The following is a 23,332-nucleotide window of genomic DNA, read 5'->3' on the forward strand; positions in this document are numbered from 1 at the left end:
GACATCTGAAATGTTCTCAGGAAGTACATTGTGCCTTCAGCTTTGTGGAAGACTTTGTTTCTGTGGAACCCATAGCCTGTACCTCTGGCCTTAATCAGTTTCTCTCCTGAATTACAGCCTCTGCTGGGGTTAGAGGCTGAACCTTAATAAGTACAACCTTGGCCCCAACCTAGCTTATTGAGCTTTGGTGCTTCTTGATTTCCATTGGTCTCCATGGATAAACTTAGGAAACAAAACCTGGGAAGCTAGCTGCTTAGTTGTGAAGAGCTAAATATACTTCTTGGGTCATTGACCAGGAACCAGGATTTTTTTTTTTAAAACAAAATTACTCACCTTCATTTTTCTCTGCCAGAATCTCTGTGTAGTAACAGTAAGATCTAAAGATTGAATTGAGTTTATAATTAAAGAAATTCTGGAAATACCATTTCGTTACATAATGATTAACTTTTCTCAAAACTTTTTGCCATTATGTTCAATGGTAAGTAAAGTTTGAAGGGAATACTAATAGGCTCGCAGAACCTCAAACTTCTCAAATCATTGCAATAAATTTTGGGGGATTTGCTTGAAGGAACAGAGAGGTGAGATGTTTGTTGCAGGAACATGTGAAAAAGTGCCAGATAGCTAGGCCTTTGCTAGTCCCTTAACCTCTTTGGCTGATTTCCTTTGGGCTGGTAATCTCTGCATCAGAAATTCTATGGCCTGAGATCAGAGGCCAGTTAGACTCCACAGATGAGCTGTCTGGGAAGGGAGTACAGGTGCTTAAACTTTGAAAACTAAAATCCAGCCCTGTGAAATTGTTGATTGACAGAAAAGTTGCACTTGCTTGACCCTTATCTTTGCAGCATAGATCAACAATCAAGAAAAGGCCTGTTCACTCTTCAGAAATAAGAGTAAGAGCTTAGTTTTACTGAACACTTACTGGGCATGTGCACTGTGGTGAGTGTTCTATTATCATCCTTCTTTTATAGATAAGTGAGTGAAAGCTTAGAGAAATTGATTACCAGCCCAGGTCAGAAGCCTAAAAATGGGATGGAGGTGCCATGCTGGTAACCCCACTCTGATTCTGTCCCCTTTCCTGGGTGTGAGTTGCAAACTCACTGCAATTTTTTGAAACAATTTCCTTTTCTGTGTTAAAGGCTTATCTTTGCAAAGTGCAATTATAACATCACTGTGATGCAATAGCCTGAAAATTAAAACCCTTTGTTAGAGCCCTTTCACAGGTTGAGCAATGCCTGACTCACCAGCTGAGTTGGATATTTCTAGTTGACCTTGCCGTGGTCCATAGAGTCAGTTGCGAGAAGGGAATGTCATCGCTGCCTGGAATGGAAACGGTGCAGTCAGATTGCAGAGACTTTATTTTTACCCGAGTTAAAAATCACACACACTTCATTATTTCCATTGTAATCCAGATGGCACTGATGCTGTTAAAAGTTGTTTATTTTTAATTTGTATTGAGGAATGAGAGCACACTTGGGATTTAATTCAAAATATGACAGAAACAATGTAATTGAAGTTTCCTTTAATATTCATTTCTTGTTTTTGTAAGGTATGCCTGCTTTTCACAGGGTTCACACATTGTTTGATATCCTGTTATTTTTCTAAATTATATTTGAGTTGATTTTTATCCAGATCGGACTCCTAAGAGAATGTCGAAAGACGCTGACCTTCGATCACAGACATTACATAAGAGCTTTTCAGTTTCAAAATGATTTGTATTACCACCACCCTAATTATCTTTCAAATTTCTTTGCAGATAACTTCCCTGTAGTTTAAAAAAGTACTGCTTCTCATATGGTTTTAATTAGAGAACATAGGCTTGTTTTTATGATAAGAAAGTTTAGTAGGGATTTACTGGACACCACTCCTAATAATCTGTGCTTTGAGTCCTCATTTTCACTGGAATCAGAATGATGTGTGTGAGCCTTTTAATTACTAGAACATGGTATCTTTTATTAATTAAATTTCTAGGGATCTTAAACTGCAATTAAGTAACTTTCAAATAAACACTAAAAATAAATATATATTTTAATCCACTCTTCATAAGTCACAGAGTAAAGTAAATGACTTTTGTTATCTCACTGGGGGTAAAAAGTAAAGAAGAAATTAAAAAGTCAAACAGGAGAATTGGAATGATTCCTACATATAGTTAGGAACATTCAAGAACTTTCCCTGCCACCCTCTTTCCCTGTCCCATTCCTCCACCCACATCATTTTTGCCATCATCCCTTGTTGCGTATTCTGGTATTATTTACCCATGACAGAATCTCCTAAAACTGGGTTACTTTGTCATTGTTGGTGTCCCTTGGGGTTTCAGAATAGTTGCTAGACTGATAAATTACATTGCTGAAAATTTCAAGAAAACGAATAGGTCCCCATTTTGAAATGAGGGCAGATTGTAAAAATAATTCACTGTTCACCCCCCTACCCCCAAATTCCTTTCTCTTTTTAGTCAGGACCATTTCGTCTGGTCTGTGTTCTTCAAGCTGAGCAGTTGTTTGGACGTGTTAGTGTCTGGGTGCTCACTCCTTGCCGAGTCTAGAGTGTCTTCATTATGCTCTGCGGCTTAACCCTGACCTCTCAGAAAGAATGTCAGTCATGCTGCTTCGGCCCTTTCAAAATTATATCAATGCTTTCATAAAGTTCAGTGTTGTCATCATGTTCATTAAGTTTGAATCTAATTTTCAAGTTCTTTGTTGAGGATAAAAGACATGAAATATTTTCATTTGTCATAAAGTTAGGTTTTGACACATTTATTTACAGATGTATCCAAATAGAAAAACTAGGTCAATCTGTTGCTATGATGGGATAGGATCTTGGCAGATCATGAGAGCCTGTTCATGTGTATGTTTGTATCTTGATCAAGTACACTTTTCTCCTTTGGTTTTAGGGTTCAGTTCTTACTAGAGATAGAATTATTTTATTAATGGGAGGTACTTCGCTTGAAGAATTTTTTTAAAGTGGTAACTGTACTGTAGGGAATAAACAGTATATTCAGAGAGTACTGGTAAAATGAAGTAGTCCTCTAAAAATATTTCCAAAGCATTGGGCACACCAAATAGTATTTCACCCTGTATTGACAGAATTTTAAAACCAAAATATATAATAGGGCCAATTTGCAATAAAACTTGACCCCTTAAGAGATAATAAAATGTCCTCATAGCAGACTTTAATGTCTACACCATTAATAAGATTTTAGATGCTTGAAATAAAATGTTTCTTCCTTCTTTGTTTTGTCAAGAGTTTGAATTGTCAACCTTTATTTCTCTGAGAGATGAAATGGGGCTGAGGAAAGAGACCGGTCTGTCATTCTAAATATAAATGATGAGATTGCTCTTACTTGATCAATTTGGACTAGAATTATCTTGTCAAGTTTCATTCTTGTAGAGAATTTTCTAAATCACATTTTAATCTTAATTAAAAACTGTGTGTTGGTCATTTGACCCAAGTCGACTTGCAACACTGAGGCCGATGAAACCGAAGGCTGGCTGTAGAGGTCTGACAATGTGCTGTCAAACATGAATTAGTGACAACGTGTCTGCGTTACGTGTAGGGAAATCTGTCAGTTGGAATGCAGTGACTGCTGCTTGTAAGTTTCTCTTATTTGTGTTTTTAAGAAGCAGCTACATTATCTAATGGGTATAATGAAGGTGGTGGTGCTGAACATGCCGGCATCATAGAATTGGCATTTAGTGTCAGTTACTCACCAAAGCGGAAGCCCAGCGCAGAGTTAGTGGTGATCTAAAACAGGAGGCAGGGCGAAGTGACTGTTCAGTTAATCATGAGGGAAAACATTGGGATTTGAAATGAAGTTGTTAGCATAGCTTAAACAGTGACGTCTCTCACAACACGTAAACTACCTATGCGTGCCTTGGCATCCACCTGACCGCCGGCTGCGGGAGGCGAGTAGATCCTAGTGCCTCTGCCCTTCACTGCGCTTGAGCCTGGGTTTGTCCTCCGTCTTTCTGTGTTTTGGCTGCCCACCTGCCCCCCAGCTGCCCTGTGAAAACTGGGTACATGTTTATAAACAAACCAAGAGGTCACAGTTTCCATAGCTATACTTTCTTTTTCTTTACTGATTTTAGCATAAGTAGGATTGCAGGAACATTAAACTTTTAGCAGAGATATGAAAACAAAGATTACTTTCTCAGCTCACTGAATCCTCTGAGGATGTAAAACAATTCTGAGGAAGCTGGAGAAAGGTTCCAGATGGTACCTTTGTTGGCCTAAGTTCTGTAGTGTCTGGTAGTGCTTTAGTGCCCCCAAAGCAACGTAGTGAGTGAGTGTCTATGGTTCAGAAATAGCTGAAAAGGAGCTATGTAAATGAGATGCACAGACACTCACCAGAACAGTCCCAGAAAGGGTGGAGGGAGTGTTCTTAGCGGGCTGATAGGGCCAGGATTGGCTGGAGTCAGCACTGCTGCTGAACTACCTGTGACACTGGACAGGCAGATCGTTGAATTTCTTTGACCCTTCATTTTTTGAAAATGGTTAATGAAATGTGGTTCACAGCAGTCAGAGTAAATGTTGCACAGTAAGTCCCTATACACCTGTTATGATTGTTTTTCTTACGATCACTTTGCCAAGGGAAAAAAGCAGTGTAATTAGAAATACTTGTATGCCAGGGTCCAGGTTGGTGACATGCTGGCCATGTCCCTCGCTCACCATAGACCAGGAATGCCGTGTCCTGGCAGTTTGCTTTTTACTTCTGTCTGTGTGAGTGCTCAGTCTGGCTCAGTGCCCAGTATACAGGAGGTGTTCCATATATGTTGAATCAAGCAAACAATAAGAGAAACTCTTTGTTCATCAGTGAACAAACTTTTTTAATTAGAATTTAAATTAAAAGAAAATATTAGAAAAATTGTTTGGTTATGAAAAACTTTCTTACATGAGGCAAATTAAGTCATTCAAAGGTTGCACACCTAATAGTTCAGTTTGTTGCTAGGATACAAATATATTAATGTGTGCCCAAACTAGTTGTAGGCTAGCAGGATTTACAAGGTGGGAAGATCTATCTCTACAGTATCTCTCATTGCCACTGCTGATAAACTCTTTCAATGCTGCAAGGTTATGTGATAAGTAATATTACAGAAAATATCCTAAAGTAGTATGTAGTGATTTGCCTGTGGAGTCTTAGGGACAGCTAATACATGCAAAATGAGGAAAGAATCCCAAATTCTGATACATGCATATAGTAAAACTGACATAGAAAAAGGTTAACTGAAAAGAAAGAAGATAGTTTGCATGTTACACCAACAAACTTGCAAAGATGAGAAAGTGGATATATAGTACTTAGGAGTCAGGAGAAAGGGGTCAAAGAGATTTTCGGACAAGTTGGGCTATCTTCATTACATGAAAATAGTACTGTGTTTTCTATTCAGTTGGTGAGGATCGCCTGTCCCAACTTGCACCATATTCTTAGCACATCTCTTTGACCAGGAGGTTGAGAAAAGTCCCATTTCTCTTGATATACAACTGACATGATAAAAATGGAGATGGGTAAGAAAAGGATAGTAAAATAATGAAAAATTTAGGAAAAGCAACTAATGGGCAGGATGGCATAACTAAAAAGTTTTAGGTGAAGGAGAAATGTAAAATTAATGTAATTTTCTTTTTAAAGAATGGACAGATTAAGCATGTATGGAAGAGAAAGACTCTAGAATTGAGAAAATTCCCAGAATAATGGTATGCATGAAACCGTAATGAGTTTTGTAAAAAAGAAGTAACTGAGGAGAGCATGGGGAAAAAAATAATTTTCCCTTTGATGGATCTTTACTCTTTGCTTCAGTGTTTATTAGACTTTAGTTAGAATTGTGGGAATATAGCATAGGAAGTAGAAACCCTTCATAGAAGGAAAGAATCTATTCAATGAATAGAAGAAATGTAGGTTCTCATATTAGAAAACTAAATGAAAATCTAGGCAGTAGGTCTGTTTTACTAGGTTGTAATTAGAAAATTGTCCTTTCTGCCCCATCATTGCCAGCTATGGCAGGCTCCTTCACTTCATCCCCCACTAATGTTTTATTACAAAAAAAACAAACAGAAATTGGTATTAAGCACAGTTTCACTAAGTTACTACGGAAACAGCTTGGCTCAGTGTGATGGATAAAAACATGACATTAAACCATATTCTTTATGATCTTGGAATTATTACATCATTCCTTCTGTTCCTTTTGGAAAGGAACTGGCAAGCTTTTCCAGCTGATAAAATTAAACTTCGTTTTATTAGGCATTATAAAATTATGCATGAGAGTGACGTAAAACAAAACACTAAATCTTTTTAATGTGACAGGATGGAATGCCATATGCAGATAGTTCTGAGTGAATGGTTGTCTTACCTCATCTTGTTTATGAAAATATTGCCTGCTGGAAAATAAGGTAGAGAAGCACATCTAGAATACAAATCTAAAACTGCTACCAAGAGATTATTGCTTTTAGAACCTAGTAAGTATTTATGATCTCAGAGGTCAAGTCAAATTCAGATTATAAATATTTCATCAGTCAAAGAGGAAGCTATTTGATGGTTCTATTTTTAAGTCCTTATATGTTCTTTGAAACTAATTGGTAAAATGGAAAGAAACCCTTTCTATAATTATGTTCTCTCACTTTGAAAATATTTTAAGTTTCAAGAATGTACTGTACTTAAAAAAATCTCTTTTAATAGTAACTGTCTATTTTAGTCCCAAAAAGCTACATAAATGAAATGACAGAGTTTTCAGGACCAATAAAAGCACTTTGGATGCTTCAATTTTAAGTGAATGTTTGCTAAGTCAGTTTGAAGGAACCACAAAAAAGACCATTTCTAACCTCAGCACAGAGGCATCAGAAGAGATGGTTTTGTTAAGACTCTGTTTTGTCAGGTGTGTTAAGTCACCTGATGGAATGAGCTAGAAAGGAGACCACAGGGCAGGCAGGGGTGTGTTAGCCAGGTTTGTGTCCAGATTAAAAATCAGTTTGTGGAGCTTTTGTTTTAGTTTCTGTGGAAATAAAAAATTGAGCTCCATTTTCATTCATTATATGGTTGCAGAATTTGTTTACTGATTACTAAAGGGTGTACTTGGCAATGTTCCTTTTAAGATGTGAGCTTGTTTGTTTTGCAGTGGTATAAGTGTTACCTAAATTTTTCAGAAGCACTACACTATGCAAGTACTATTTAAAAACTTGCCAGCCTGGTGATCAGTCATTTCCTTCCTGTAAAGTCCCCTCCCAACAGGCCCCCTCCCACCACCATTTCTCCTGAAATACAACTGGCCTCTCCTCTGATTCTCCTGGGCACATGGTACTGGTTTTTTTTTTTTCTCTCTCACTCTCTTGGGCTGTATATTACGCTGCTGATAGTTCTCACTAGGATACGTCCTGTATAACTTTACAATTACGGGCATTTGGTACTTCCTTTTCAGGATTGCAGGCTCTTTGAAGAAAAGAACTGTCTTACTAACTGTCTCTCTAAGCACTTAGCATAGTTCTCTGTACCTAACTGGTAATAAATGACCAAATGGATAACTCTTTCTTTGCATGTATTTCAGGCAGCCTAGAAGACCTCTGCTCCAGTAAGAGCCTGTGAGATTGAACTTGGAAAGTCAAACAGCAAAAAGACTTATTGATGGATTTTAAACCACAGTGGCTAAAGCACTTGAGATTACTGGGAAAATAATTGGACCTCCTCTGCCTCATCTATAGGTTCCGGTTGCTTTCTGATGCAGCTGAGAAAAATGCAGGCCATCAAGAAGGAGCAGGCATCTTTGGATACCAGCAGCGTGGACAAGATGGTGGTGTTGAATTCTGCTCTAACCGAAGTCTCTGAGGACCTGACAGCAGGTGAAGAGCTACTTCTAAATGAAGGAAGTATGGGGAAGAACAAATCCTCAGCATGCAGGAGGAAACGGGAGTTCATTCCTGATGAAAAGAAAGATGCCATGTACTGGGAAAAGAGGCGGAAAAACAATGAGGCCGCCAAGCGATCTCGTGAGAAACGTCGGCTGAATGACCTGGTTTTAGAAAACAAACTAATTGCACTGGGAGAAGAAAATGCCACTTTAAAAGCTGAGCTGCTTTCGCTAAAATTAAAGTTTGGTTTAATTAGCTCTACAGCATATGCTCAAGAGATTCAGAAGCTCAGTAATTCCACAGCTGTGTACTTCCAAGATTACCAGACTGCCAAGGCCAACGTGAGCGCCTTTGTGGATGAGCATGAGCCCTCAGTGGTGGCAAGTAGCTGCATCTCTGTCATTAAGCACTCTCCACAGAGCTCTCTGTCTGATGTGTCAGAGGTGTCCTCGCTGGAACATTCGCAGGAGGGCCCCGCACAGGGTGGCTGCAGAAGTCCCGACAGCAAGTTCCAGGTCATCAAGCAAGAGCCGATGGAATTGGAGAGCTACGTGCGGGAGCCCAGAGATGACCGGGGCGCCTTCCGAACGTCTGTGTACCAGACCTACATGGGGAGTTCTTTTCCCAGCTACTCACACTCGCCCCCGCTGCTACAGGTCAACCGATCTTCCAGTAACTCCCCCAGAACCTCAGAAACGGATGAGACCGTGGTGGGAAAGTCATCCGACGGAGAGGATGAGCAGCAGGTCCCCAAGGGCCCGATCCACTCTCCTGTGGAACTTCAGCGTGGACTCGCCACAGTGGTTAAAGTTCCAGAAGTGAATTCCTCTGCCTTGCCGCACAAGCTTCGGATTAAAGCCAAAGCCATGCAAATAAAAGTAGAAGCCTTTGATAATGAATTCGATGCCACACAAAAACTTTCCTCACCTATTGACATGACCTCAAAGAGGCATTTCGAACTGGAGAAACATAGTGCCCCCAACATGGTACATTCTTCTCTCACTCCCTTTTCTGTGCAAGTGACGAACATTCAAGATTGGTCTCTCAAAGCGGAGCACTGGCATCAAAAAGAACTTAGTGGCAAAACTCAAAATGGCTTTAAAACTGGAGTTGTTGAAATGAAAGACAATGGCTACAAAGTTTCCGACCCAGAGAATTTGTTTTTGAAGCAGGGGATAGCAAATTTATCTGCAGAGGTGGTCTCACTTAAGAGACTTATAGCCACACACCAGATCTCTGCTTCAGACTCTGGGTGATTACTACTGAATGAGCCCCTGGCAGTTAGGAAGATGTCATTTGCAGTAGATGAGTACATTTGTATTAGACTGAATTTTCACTGGACCTGTGATGTCATTTCACTGTAATGTTCACATGTTGTCTGTTGGGTGTCTTTTGTGCACAGATTATTCTGAGGATTAGATTGTGTTATCACTCTGCCTTGTGTATATAGTCAGATCGTCCATGCAAAGGCTGTATATACTGAACATTATTTTTGTTGTTCTATTATAAAGTGTGTATGTTACCAGTTTCAATAAAGGATTGGTGACAAACACAGAACTTCTGCTCCGTTGCTCTTGATTTTAAGAAAAAGAAGATGTATTTTAAATTCCAAAAGCAGATTATATGGTGCTTTATACTTGTTTGGGGGAGTTTTCTCCTCCTGAGTAAGAGAAAACTGACCTGTAAGTTAAGTGAATAGTTTGCCTCTCCTCGCATTTGAACTGGGCCCATAAAGAGTTTTAAGACCTTCAGATGAATTTCATTGCATTTGAGGCTAATTTGCTAGTCACTCCCCATTATTTATTTTTTTATTTATATTTTATTTATATTTATATTTTAAAGTTAAGTTTTTGCCATGTTTTGTTTAAAGTAGTGTTTGCCATCGGCACCTTTTAGTCATCTGTCAAGTGTGACACATGGATGTGGATAGCTGAATCATTGACCCAATTATTAATTAGAGGTTCTTTTAAAAAGAGTGGATAAAGACTAAGGATGAAATCATTTTTATTTATTGTAAACTTTAACAGTCCTGGAGTATAACAGTCTAGGGAACTAAGCTAGTGAAATACTAGTTTTAGTTTGTTTAGAAAGCTTCAAAGAACACATCCGTTATCACATTGCAGCCCACAAATATAGTCAGTGTGTGTGTGTATATCTATCTATCTATCTATATATATATATAAACACACACACATATATATAATGACTCATTTTTTAAAGAATTGTTGATGCATATAAATAATAGCTATCTTTAAGGACTCATTTGGAAACTTATAACAAAAGTTCTAAAAAAGCAACATTCTGAGTAAATTGGTGGGTGATAAGCCCGTTACTGATGGTTTGTCTCGTACCCTCCATTGGCCCAAAGGAGTCAGTGCTGTCACGTGTGGGCCAAGGGTACTTCTGTTGCATGGCAGGGGCCACTAGCATTGGGTGGGGTAGGAGGAAGTGGGTGGATGTTGGCCAAGCACAATTTCTTCACAGGTAGGCTCACCAACATCCTCTCCAGAACCTCCGTTCCATACTTTTTTCTGCTCTGAAAGTGGGTGGAGCAACTTGAGGCTTCTGAGAATGTGTGCAATGTGATTCTGTTCCTGTGCCTCCTGGTGGCCCTGGACCAACCCACCATGACACCCCACTACAGGGGTCTGCTGTCTTATGACAGCCCAATTTGGTAAATGCCTAATTTTTCATGTTAAATTTCCTGCGTTTTTCTGTTTTTAAAAATGAGGGCCTTTGAATTAAAAGCAATGCCAGCAAAAAACAAACAAAAACCCACACACAGAAACAACATCCATTTTGTCCTCTACCTACTAGCACCAGTTTTCTCTCTGAATCTCCTGGCTCTTAGAGAAATGTGTTGCCAATCTCACCCATGACCTTCTTTGTTAGTATTTTAGTGAGTAGGTGAAACCTAGAAGAAAGTCACAAAGCAGAGCAATCTAAAATATCAACGGTAGTCGGGCCCCAAAGGCCTCTGACAGCTTTCGAAGGAATCGGGTGGATCTCTCGGTGTGCGTTATAATAGGGATGCAGTGCAATGTCATATTCCTGTGTTAAAAATAAAAGCTACCCAAGTTCATAATGGGGAGAAAAACAATAACATAACTACATATGGAGAGAAAATAGTTGTAGTTCCTTCCTGCTCACTTTGAGTCCACTCCCAGTGGAATATTTGGCCTTGTTGACACAGTGTCCAAACAGGGACAACTGTCCTGCTGTCCCTGGGTGCGCAGGCCTACGAGGTTCAGAATAGAGGTTCCGCATAGCCAGCTGTCAGAAGCGTAAAGAAAACTTGATAAATTGCCCCCAACAGGGACAAATCTTACACGATATAATAGAGTAAGAGCAAGTAGATGGTAGCAAGAAAGGTAGATCTCGAGTTGTTTTAAAGAAATGCATCCACCAGGTTGTGCTAACGCACGGGCCCACCTGAGACCCTGTACCCCTCATGGTGATTATCATGGCAAACAGACCACGCTGGGATGCAGCATTCTTAGCCATTGTACCTTGTAATTTCAAGGGACTAAGATGTTGTCAGATGATGTTCAACCGTTCTTCAAAAGTAAAAGGGATCAACAGTTCAGATCAAGGGGCGATAGAGTCACATTTAGCTGTGATACTTCTGTTGCATGATGTTAAACTGAGGAAATGATACCGTCATTCCCTCCTACTCACAAAGCTTGAAAGAAGTGATAAGGAAATGTGCTTAAAACCAAATAAATCTATGCTGGAAAACAAGAAATGGAAGGCTCAGAGCCAAAGTTTTAAGAATTCCCAGAAAGGTGGTTATCAGGTAGACTCAATAGGAAGAAGCCACAGCTGGCAAAACACAGGCCTCACCCAGGCCGGGACCTGAGCGGGAAGGGGGTGTCCTCAGTAACCAACAGTGGGGTTGATGGGGACACTGCAATAGAAACTGAACTTCCCCTGTGCTGACCCAGGACACAGACGGTGTGGGATCCAGAGAGGCAAGCGCCCCCCCATGTCAGCCCCCCTCCACACAGCTGTTCCCTGTAGAGCACAGATATGTGTGTCCCCACCTACAGGCACATCCCTCTTGTGCCAGCAGTATCTCTCGGTTGCTATTATTTTACTGCTGTGCCCACTTGATAAAGAGGGAAATACTAAGATTCTGAGGTTAACTTGCCAAAGCTCTCATAGAGATCAGAACCTGGGCCCTCAGCCCAGGAAAATGTGGGCCTGCAAAGTATCCCCTGGCACATTCACCCTCCCCGGATAGAACCTGGGGCCGTAGGACTAGAGGGTGTCTTATCTATGGGTGAAAAAGGGGAAATGAGTGTCCAGTTGTGTTTTTTTCTGTGAATTAGTAAATCTGCTATTTAAGCACCCACCTTCCTATTGCAGACAATGTGTGGGGACCCCTTTGAGAGCAGGCACTCCCAAATAAAAACAGGAAGCACTTACATAGGTCTTCCACTTCCCTTGGATGCTCACCTCTAGGGAAGCCCAGGCCCCCATAAATGGACATCTTTTTGTCACATAGCCATTGTTAAAACATTAAAGTTGTTATTTTGTGTAAAAAGTAACTATTCACCTCACTTTTAAGAAGTAGAAATTAGCCCTGAAAAGTGAGTGTCACTGACAGCACTCACTTGATTCAGGTTGTTTGTGTGTTTTGCAGGGCAGGGTTGGAAAGTGGACACTGTTCAGTGCACAGTGTCCTAAAGCTGCACTGAACAGAAAATGTTCAGTAAGAAAAACTTGCAAAGGATGTGAAATTGTGGGGTACTCACAGAATTTATGAATTAGGGTGTAGCTAGAAAAATGTGGACTGGATGTTTTATGGAAAGGTAATAGAACAGGTGACTGGTTTACAACTTTGGCAGTATTTCCCATGGAAGTAGCTGACCTTGACTCTAATGGAATCAATGTGTGGGGACCCCGTCAAGAGCAGACACTCCCAAATAAAGGGAGTAGAGTCCTTCTAAAATGAGTGGAAATAAGTGGTAACCTCCTGGACAGAGGAGAAGAGGTGATATTAGATGGTGACAGACATCAGTGATAAGTTCCAGAGAGCTTGCAGCTGTGGCACTGAGTCTCTACACTGCTACACTGGGGTGCCCCAGAGCTGCTACTGAAGTTTGATGAGGTTACTGGAGGCCAGCAAAGAAGTATTAGGTAAAGAAAACTCAGCCCAGTCCACCCAGAAAGAATGTTTGATAGCTCCTTTGGCCAGGCTTATCTACTCAAGAGGGAAAAGGTTACTTTGGGGTAAGTGCTGGAATAAAGTCAGAATGTGTAGGTCAAGAATATGGTCCTTTTGAAAAGATATTGGTACAATCATAAAGGTAGGATAAAAGAAGAAAGGAAGCTGTTCAGCACCCACGCAGCCATGTAAGAGGGATGGGACAGGGGGAGTGGGAAAATCTCTAAATGAACCATCCTGTGGCAAATAGATACCCATTGTAGCAAGGCTTGTAAGTGGGGGGAGGAGGGTATTCTAGTATCTTAGCAGCTGTGAAGACTTCTAGGAGAGAGGAAACTTCCTTTTTGAAGAAATTAGCCCATGTCTGGGGTCACAGGTAAAACCCTAGCAACAGTGATGTCAGCCAGTTCTGATTCTAAGAGTCATGAGTAGGTTGCTTTGTAGAGAAAGGGGGAGAGTGTCAGAGGGGAGTTGTGCTTCTCAAGGGATGGGCGCTTGGGTTGGCTTGTTGGGAAGGGGATAAAGAGAAAAGTGTGGTGAGCAGCAAGTCATCAGCCTGTCTGAGTTTACTCCGAGGGTCAGGGACCAAGTAGAGTGTAAAGAGGCAGTGGGAAGCTACATACAGCTGGCCTTTGGATGCAGTAGAGGTTGTGCTTATTCAAGCGGCTGGACACCCCCTTATTGAACAGAAGGCTGAAGACTGCAAGGCCTCCTTTTTTGAAGGCTGTTGCTCAGATAGGCTTTGGGGGACAGCAATCACCTATCAAAGTTTTTGTGGGAAACATTTCTTGATTAATCATTTCAAGAATGCCATCTGGTCCTTGAACTCAAAAGTTTCTTTAAAATTACAACTGACCCCCAAATCATTCAGTTTTGCTATTTTCTGTGTTGGGTGCCATCAGCCTTGTGAATATTTGTAAGATATTTGTAAGATTTACCATCTGTTATTTCTTATTATGTCTTAGATTCCTGATGTAATAAAAATATAAGTTATTTTAAATGGTTTATTTTTAAGTTCTTATTCCTTTTCACACATGTCCCCTAATGAATCCTTATTAAGCCATTAAAGTAAGTATGATAATTTATTATTACATATTTTGCTTTTCTATAAAATGAGAACAGCTTGTCTATAATGGTAACAGAAGCTTCGATAACATCTGCTTTGGAGTTAACTTCTAACAGGCCTTGCCTGGAACAATCTGCTCTCCACAAAAGGCCTTCGATTGTTGCCTAGCCCCTGAGAAAAGATGGTACCAAATCAATTCCTGCAACTTTGATTTACATTATTTTTAAAGTCATTTTATTTTGGGCTGTAGATACTCTTCTTAAAAATATACTCCACTTACAAGAATTCCACAAAAAAATCCATTGCTTAATATAGAATCCTTTTAAGTATAGACTGAAGTACTAAGTCAGGAGTAGATATAGAATCATGTGAAAGAATGTATTTATTGTGAATCTTTGAGGTGTTCTTGTCATTTGAGGAATTCTTATAATGAGTCAGAGGAACAGAAAGCTAATTTAATCTCTCAGGATCTCTATCAGCAGAACTTTTCGTGTGTGATTAGCTGCAGTAGCAGTTTATTTACAACCAATTTTACAAGTAGTTGTCTACTTTGACTTCTTGAAACAACTGTGATCAAGGCAATCATTTGGTTTCTCACGAGGTAGACTTAAGTTTTGATACTCAAAGTGTGGTCTGGGCTTGAGCAGTTAGGAACTGACCTGGGAGCTTCTAGCCGGTCACTCAGGCCCCACCCAGAATTAGAATCTGCATTCTAATTCTGTACACTACATTCTAATACTGTATATCCTGTAGACTTAAGTATCTCATATCTGCATGCTAACAAGCTACTGTCAGTGGTATTTCTGCAACACTTTGCTCACTCTGCTATTAGAGTGCTTTTCACATTGTACTGAGGTTATGTGTAGGTCTCTGGCAGCAGGTCTGGACTGCATGTACCTCAAAAGCAGGTGCTGCGCTGTCCCAAGCTCTGTATCCCCAACTTCTAAGAGACTGACATGTACACATATGTGTTCAGTAAATGTGAATGGCTCGGACAAACTTGAACATAAGCAGCCTCTGAGACAATCACCTTATACTCCACTGACAGTTTCAAAGAGGTAGATGAAAAAGTCTACCTCTGGACACCAAGTCTCCAAATCTGGTCTTGGCACATCCCTCCTCTGTTACACGACTTAGGTCACTCATCCCTTTTGCCTCAGTTTCCTTATTTGTAAGGCAAATACTAACTTACCTCACTTTACTGAATTACTCTGCTGGTAAAAACCAAAGAATTATGACATAAGATTGTAATTTTAAGAAGTGAAATAGTACACATCAAAAATACTTCAATGTAAATAACAGGCAGTAATCTCCTCCCCCCCCGCCATCTTTAGCATCCCATTAGAACAATGACACACCAAAACTGAGCTCACAAAAACCAAGAGAAGAATGGTGGTTGCCAGCGGCTAAAGTTGGGAGTAACAGGGAGAGAGGATGGTAAAAAGGTACAAACTTTCAGTTGAAAGATGAATAAGCTTTGAGGATCTGATTGAAAACAAAATGCTGGTAAATGATGACACTAGACTATGTAGTTGAAATTTGCTGAGTACAACTTAAGTACAGCTTAATTTCTTTGAACCTTAATTTCTTTGGAAATGGTCATGATGAGGTGAATGAAATGTGGCAGTCCAAGCTCACAGGAGGCAGAGTGAGTGGTGCACAGATGACTGTCCTGGCTGCCACCACAAAGCACCACCCACTGAGCGGCTTCATAAAATATATTTTCTGGGCCCTCCCTGGTGGCGCAGTGGGTTAAAGCACTACACTGAGAAGCTAAAGCCACTTCCGCATGAGTTCGATCCCTGCCTGCCCAGGAGGTGACCACATGGCGCGGCAGACCTCTCCTGACCCGCCCGCTGCTCCCCTCAGCAGTGTACTTCATCAGTCTGCCTGTTCTGCTCCCTACTCTGTCTCTGGTGAAACCTCTCACTGCCTCTGCACCTCTGGCCTGTACCTCAGGTCTGTATGCACAAATAAATAAATCTTAAAAAAAAAAAAAAAGTATTTTCTTCCAGCCCTGGAAGTCTGAAGTCAAATGCAGGCTGGGTTGGCTTCTCCTAAGGGCTCTCTCCTTTGCCGTTAGCAAGCCATTTTCTCCACGCACCCTCACCTGGTTGTCTCCCTGTGGGTGACTGTGCCCTCATTTCTTTTTCATAGAAGTTAATCAGTCATGTTGGATTAGGGCCCACCCGGTATCTCCACATACAGTCACATTCTAAGGTATGGGGGATTAGGATGACAACATTTTAAAAGGACCAAATGGAGCCCATAAGCAACTTATTTTAACTTTGCATAGTAAGTGTTTGGTGGAGTTTTAATAAAGCTCAGGTGCCTCCTACCAGGTACCAATCCACCAATCCAGACAAATGTTAGAATTTCTCATGTTTCCTAACAGGTCATTTCAGAAATGCAAGCACTATTAAACAATAGAGAATTGACTCCTGCATGGTTCATATAAATAAATGTTCTTAAAATAGTTTTAAAGTTAGGAAAATATAAAATACCCAAGGTTAAAATACAGAAAGAAAGTTCTAAGGCTTCCCTCCCTCTCGTTGGATCCTCTAAAGGTGACCAGTGTTAAAGGACTCAGTGTCTGTTTTCCACATTAAAAATGCTTCTGTATGAAAATTTATGAGAAAACTTATGCACATATGGAGATTCCATATGGAGGTCTTGTCATACCCATTTCACTTATCAAGTAACCCATCATCATATGTCAGTTTCATGATGTAATTTCAATGGCATTATATTTAACAGCTCAATATTACATATAATCAGTGCATTTCAATAGGGAGGGGATGTTATTCATGTGCCTTCCACTTACTGGCTGGTAACAGCAGGAAGCCCTGGTGCTCGATTCCTGTACAGACTTTATTTGTTGGCCAGTGACTGTTATTTCTAGTATCTTTCCTTCTCAAAAGAGAAGAATGGAGTATGCAGTTGACCTTGAAGAATGAGGGCTTGAATTTCACAGGTCCACTTAGATGCAAATTTTCATATAAGCCAACATAAACTTATGATATTGATAAACAAAATACAGGATCTTCTAAGAAAATCCTTAGGATTTTCTTAGTAACACTTTACTTCCTCTAGCTGACTTTACTATAAGAATACAGTATGTAATGCCTGTATCATACATAAAGATCAGACTTTCCTAGACACTCTTGCAGCTAGGGATAGAGTGGTGACCTAATTTGTGAGTGAAAATTTGAAAGGATAATTGGCCACAACTTCTGACAAAAGTCAATTTCTCTGCTAGCAAAAGGGGGGAAAATGCCTTCAAATGCTCTTTCCTGATGTTATATAAGGTCACATGTGGCTACCAGGTCCAGAGAGAAGGGCCAAGAAAGCAGGATTGCTGAGACATCCAAGAGAAGAACAGTTCCCCAGGAACTGAACTGTGCTGAAATTCGTAGCTTCTGTTCAACAAAATGCACCATTAGGTGTGAATTGTCAGCTCACAGCCAGGGAGAAGCACAGATAACTGATAAGAGAGTCACTGTCAGAACATGTTGAAAACTCCTACAAATCTACACAAAAAAGAGCAAATATATCATAAGGGATATCCAATTGGCCACTGAGCATATGAAAAAATTCTCCAGTATTTCTTATTTACCAGAGAAATGCAAATTAAAGTACGAGATGCACCACACACTCACCTCTACAGCTAGAAGTGTTTCTATTTCTATCAAATAATAACAAACAAGCAAATGGTGAAACAGCAAATATAAAACTCCCAATATTGATTGATCAAACAGTGGTACCCACAGTGGGATAGACTAATGTTAAGGTTCCTCCTTCTAGAAGCGAAAGCAGTGCCCAGGTGACAGCACCTGCTGTCTGCCTTCTGAAACACGCAACCTGTGCCTAGCTATAAGGGAGTAGCCAGAGACACCTGCAGGACAGAGGATAGGCATCCTACAGGACAGCTGGCCCACTGGACTCTTTGAAAACAACCTATCCTAAAAAAAAAAAAAATGTGCCATTGTTTGGATCAAAAGAGATAACAGAAGTATAACCAAGTGCAACATGTAAGTTTTAAATAGTGAAAAAAAAAAAAGCCCCCTAAAACTATAAGCAACACACCCAGGATATTGGGAAATTGTAAGTACAGGTGTTACTACAGAACGGTTAGGATTTATAATAGATACATATGGATATAGGAGAATTTCCTCATTCTTAAGAAACACATGTCTCAACACTTGGGCTGAAGTGTCATGCGTGTGCCTGCAATTTATGTTAATGACTTGTAAATTTAACTTTTACCAGTTGACAAGCTGTTTTTTCAAATTCTCCATTGATTTGAAATTTTTCAAAAGGAGGCTTCTCTGGTGGCATAGGGGTTAAGTCTCAGTGCTATCATGCTATATCACCACTGTGGCCTGAGTTCAAACCCCAGTCAGGGAGGTGACCCACATAGCATCGACCTCTCCTGAGTCACCCACTGCTCTTTTTCAGTCAATCTGCCTGTTCTGCTCCCCACTTTGTCTCTGGTGAATCCTTTCACTTCTCCACATCTCTGGCCTACACCCCATTCTGCTATGAATAAGTAAATCTTTAAAAAAATTTCAAAAGGAAATTAGGAAGAAAAATGTCTATGTACCATATAATTAATTTTTAGGTAAGTTTGATTTTAAAACCATAGGAACCATAACACCTTAATCTAAGAATGTTTCACATGATGAAATCTATGGCTCAGTTCTGTGTTCTCATTGATTAATAAAGAGAAATGTTGAGATGTAGACTAGAAAGCTAACAAGCAATAAGAAGAAATAAAAATATAAATATTTTACACAGATATTATTCTATAATTAAATATATAATATTTTATGTAAATAAACATACATGTATTTTGTAAATAAAATATAAATATATTCACAAGAACTAAAGATTGGTAGGTAAAAAGATAAAGACACAAGAGAGTGGGTAGGAGGAAATCCTGAGCACGTACACTTAGACACCAAGTGAGAAAGAGACAGAGGTCAACAGAAAATTACTTCCTCACAAAGTACCAGTTTCTAGAAAATTGTCTCTAAAGATGTTTTATAATCAGAAGCAGGATTGGTCAAGAGACCAGTCACCAGCTCTGACCCTCAATGACTATAGGACCATGCTTAGACCATGCTTAGGTGTTTTTCTTCTAAGTAGCTAGTTACCATTTCTTTATCAAAAATGGGAATCAAAGTACAAATATTCAGAGGTATGGCAAGCAGTCGGCCAGGCGGCTGGCACAGCACGGGCACAGAGGTCACTGCTATTCTGTCCTCAGGCTGAACCTGCACCATCAGCTTCCTGGTTCTCAGGCCCTTAGATTCAGACTGGAATTTATAGCACCAGCTTCCCAGCCCTCCAACTGGCAGAGAGCAGATCTGGGTCTACTCAGCCTCCATAACCACATCAGTCAAGCCTGATTAAGTCCCGCTAGCTCACCACCTCTGCCTTTCTCTCTTTACCTCCCCTCCCATACACAGACATCTACAGGATCCTCTTTGTATTTCTCCTGAAAGAGCCCTGCGATTTGTGATTTACCACCATGTACGTTGCAGCTGAAACCCGGACTGTGAATCAGACCTTCCCGGGAGGGTTTGTCAGGAGCAATGGGGACAGCATCGAGGACAGCACCAGGAGACTTCCAGGGTCAGGAGCAGGGCAAGTCTGTATAACACCCAGGAAAAGCCAGAGGGGAAGAGTGGAACCAGCAGCCCCCAAGGTGTCACAAAAGCCAGAGCACAGCCACAAGAGGAAGAGAGGAGAGGCATTTTCAAGACAATGTGGACTTTCTACCTTGCTAACTTTAGACAACCACATTTCTCCATTGATTTGTTCAATCTTCATGGTGTCTCCATATTTATTTGAAATGTTAATGTCAGGGGAGGAGTTGCAAATACAGAGGAATATTGCTTTTTAAAATGTTTTTCTTTGAGGCTTGCTAGAAAACTGACATGAAGCCAATATATGACTTACCCTGTGTACTTGTAGTTGGAAAGGAGGAAATGCAGCCTGAATGAAGGCAGGGGTATAATCACTGCTGGGGTGTAACACGTGGATCATAATCACTGCTGGCATTGTGGGGAGTAAGACTCAGAGGGTGTCTCTGGTCTGTGGAACAATGTCAGTTTTATACTATCATTGGGAAGAGTCTTTGTCAACAATAGCTAACCTGACTTGAGTGAAGCCTTCTAAAGGAACAGGGAGAGCAATTGCACAGGAAAAGTGTAAAAAAGTCACGTAAAAAGTTTTGGGGGTAGGCACTGGAAGGGACTATGTTTTGTTAAGTGAATTTATACTGCACGTAATAATGCAATGTCTATTCCTTAACTGGATCCTTAATTTGTGTGTTCACAAAAAGGCAAGGTTTGAGATTGTTGGAAAACTTAACTCTGAATTGATTTTTGAGCTTTTGGGGAATTAATAATTTTTTTCACTATAATAATTATCAAGTGACTATAACGTAAAAGTTTTTATGCATACTAAACTACTTGGAGATAAGTTATGTCTACAAGTCATACTGTAAACACGTTAAGAAAAAATGAGGTGAGATGTCCTTATTTAATAGAGCTCTAAGACAAAAAATTTAAGGGTGAAATGTCATGTCTATAGCTTATATTAAAATATTTCAACAACTCCCACAAATTAATGAAGTAAATAAGACAGAATTTGTCATTTCTAATGTTCACCAAAACCTGGCTCCTTGCACTTTCTGCTGCAAGGAGAGTGGTGTATTCTCCTCCTGTTCCTGAAATTGATGCAGAGTGCCCAGCTTCGTAGTCAGGCTGGCTGAACATGAGCTGGAGCTATGTGGTGCTCCAGGGGCTAGTATCTAATTGCAGGTTCAGCTCTCTACATGGCATTAGTCCGTGCCATAGCTAATGCATAAGCTTCTTGTTTTGATGTGTGTACCTTAGCACTATGGAGTTTCTGTCATCCTGGGTCCCCAAGAGATGGCTAAATGAAGTAGAGCTCCGACTTTCCCACCAACCCATGATGACACATGTAGGAAAAAAAATCATTGCTTTAAAAACCACTGTAGGGCCTCTCTGGTGGTGCAGGGGTTAAAGTCTCAGCACTATCAAGCTATTGCCAGCCACTGCTGTATGAGTTCAATCCCCCAAAGGGAGCTGACCCACATGGCGTAGCAGACCTCTCCGGTCTCACCTGCTGCTCCCTCAGCAGTGTATATGGTAGATCCACCTGTTCTGCTCCTCACTCTGTCTCTGGTGAACTCTCTCACTCCCTGCTCCTCTGGCCTATGACCTAGTTCTAGTATGTATAAATAAATAAAAAGAATTTTTTTTTAAGCCATGGGTGTTGTTACTGAAATGTAACATAGACTTTCTTAACTAAGGTAGTGAACCAGGATGCTCACAAGTTCCTCTATGATGTTATAGAGGTCAACCATGGACCACATGCATGAAGGTGACTGCAGTAGCCTGTATTCAGGTGCATAGGGTGAGAGGCACCAGCAGAGTGCAATGTGCATTCTTCATCATGTCTTCTAATATTCAATTCCACTGTAGAAGACAAGAAAACAAATGGAAAGGAGCTAAGTTTAAGATGTAAGTATATATAAGTAGTTGGTAGAGTAAAAGACATTGGCAAAATCCTTGAATAATAGGAACTAAAATAATTAACAAGCAGTGTATATGTATTAACACAGATATAGAGAGAAGAGACTTGAATTCAATTCTTGATTTGAAATACACATGAGGTACCAGGGCACTAAATATTCATGAGGTTTCAGTCCAAAGACTTTCTGGCCCTCTGTGTCCTCTGTTTAAGAAATGGCAAGCACAATCTGTAGCTACTCAGCAGGTTACATGGCATTTGGGCAGGAGCCCCACCATCCTGGTGGCATTGACCATGGACAGCTTTCCTGATGGGGTATCTTTATTCAGACCTGAACTCTGGTCCTCAGAACATGATCACAGCAGGGAGGGAGGATGCAGCAGAGACAGACAGGAGACCGGAACTCTGCATAGCCAGGCCTCAGAGGGCACGAGTCTCTGCCCTGCCTGCTAAGGCTATTCATGCTCCTATTTCTTTTCTCTTGCTTCTCCGTCAGTGTTTTAAGTTGACTTAATAAATGAAGAGCTTGGAGCAGTTTAGTTTGGCTGCTATGACATTCTGTGCTGTGACCTCTGGGGCCACTTGGCTGGTGGTGTCCAGTTGGGGGTGGAGTTGGGAAGAATCCCAACTAAGTTAATAGGAAAACCAGGTCATGCTACAGAAATGCTCTCTGAGATTAAAGCAATATTTATGAAGAACTTTCAACCTCAGAGGAACATGAAAAACTGACTCATGGTCTACAGTAGGGAAGACATGAGCAAGAGCTTAGGAAGTAAATACAGGTCAAAACTCATCTACTCTATAGGGGACACACACTCGCACAATCACAAAACCAAAGGAGATGACTCCATTGACAGTGGGAGTGATGAGTAACATGGGAGCACAGAAATGCACAGCAGACATCAAGTTGAAGAAGAGCTTGTCACCTTGGGAGCTGCCCTGAAGGGCTCTTTGACACCAGGCCTTCAAGCTTGCCTACAGCTCACAGAGAAGAACATTGTGATAGAGCAGAGTAACTTCATCCAGAGCTCATGGTCCCATGACTCATCACAAAAATGAGGAACCTCAAACAAATGGGTAAAGAATGTCATCCAATCCTTGATATATGGGTGATTTGGTGATGGGAAGCCCAAGGGAATTGCAACTGAGATGGAAAAGTGCACAAAATGATGTAAAAATAAACTAACCTGAAAAAAAAAAAAGAAACTATAACTTGTGTATTACAATGACAGATAAAGTTCTGTTACTATTATACATAGCTTTTGCATTTTTAAACTCAATGAATTTACAGATAGAGATATGAATTATTTTACTAAGAAATACATTCTTCGTTTGGAAAAAAAAAAAAAGAATGTCATCAAATCCTAAAAGAAAAGCCAATGAATAAACAAAACAAGCACTATTAGATTATAAAAATAAAATGGTGATTACCGGAAGAGAGTGGGAGGGGCATGAAAAGCAGATAAAGGGGATTGACTGTTGCAGGTGGGTAGAAAACAGGCTTCTGAAGGTGGCCTTCCTGTTGCAGTGTATTCAGTTGCCTGCTTATAAGGTAGCATACTGCAGACCCCTGTAATGTTTTAAACCCATCTTGCTTCAATAGTCTTTGCAAAGGTTTTATCAAATATTAAGAAACATAATTAACAGAACCAAAGGATAAATGGTTTGCACAGTCACTCCAGCACTACTGTTCTTTTTTTTTTTTT

General features: G+C 40.4%; 1 protein-coding gene across 1 annotated transcript; it reads left to right on the plus strand.

Moving 5' to 3' along the window:
* Nucleotides 1-7,061: 7,061 nt before the first annotated feature.
* Nucleotides 7,062-9,381, plus strand: NFIL3 (nuclear factor, interleukin 3 regulated). The gene has a single exon (XM_004684483.2). The coding sequence runs from the start codon at nt 7,695-7,697 to the stop codon at nt 9,078-9,080; it is 1,386 nt and encodes a 461-aa protein (XP_004684540.1). The 5' UTR covers nt 7,062-7,694; the 3' UTR covers nt 9,081-9,381.
* Nucleotides 9,382-23,332: the final 13,951 nt, after the last annotated feature.

The sequence above is a fragment of the Condylura cristata genome, unplaced genomic scaffold (genome assembly GCF_000260355.1).
Source record: "Condylura cristata isolate star-nosed mole 26May11 unplaced genomic scaffold, ConCri1.0 scaffold00017, whole genome shotgun sequence".
NCBI classification, from domain to species: Eukaryota; Metazoa; Chordata; class Mammalia; order Eulipotyphla; family Talpidae; genus Condylura; species Condylura cristata.

Coding starts and splice junctions, on each gene's coding strand:
- NFIL3 (XM_004684483.2), top strand. CDS start 7,695: ATGCAGCTGAGAAAAATGCAGGCCATCAAGAAGGAGCAGGCATCTTTG.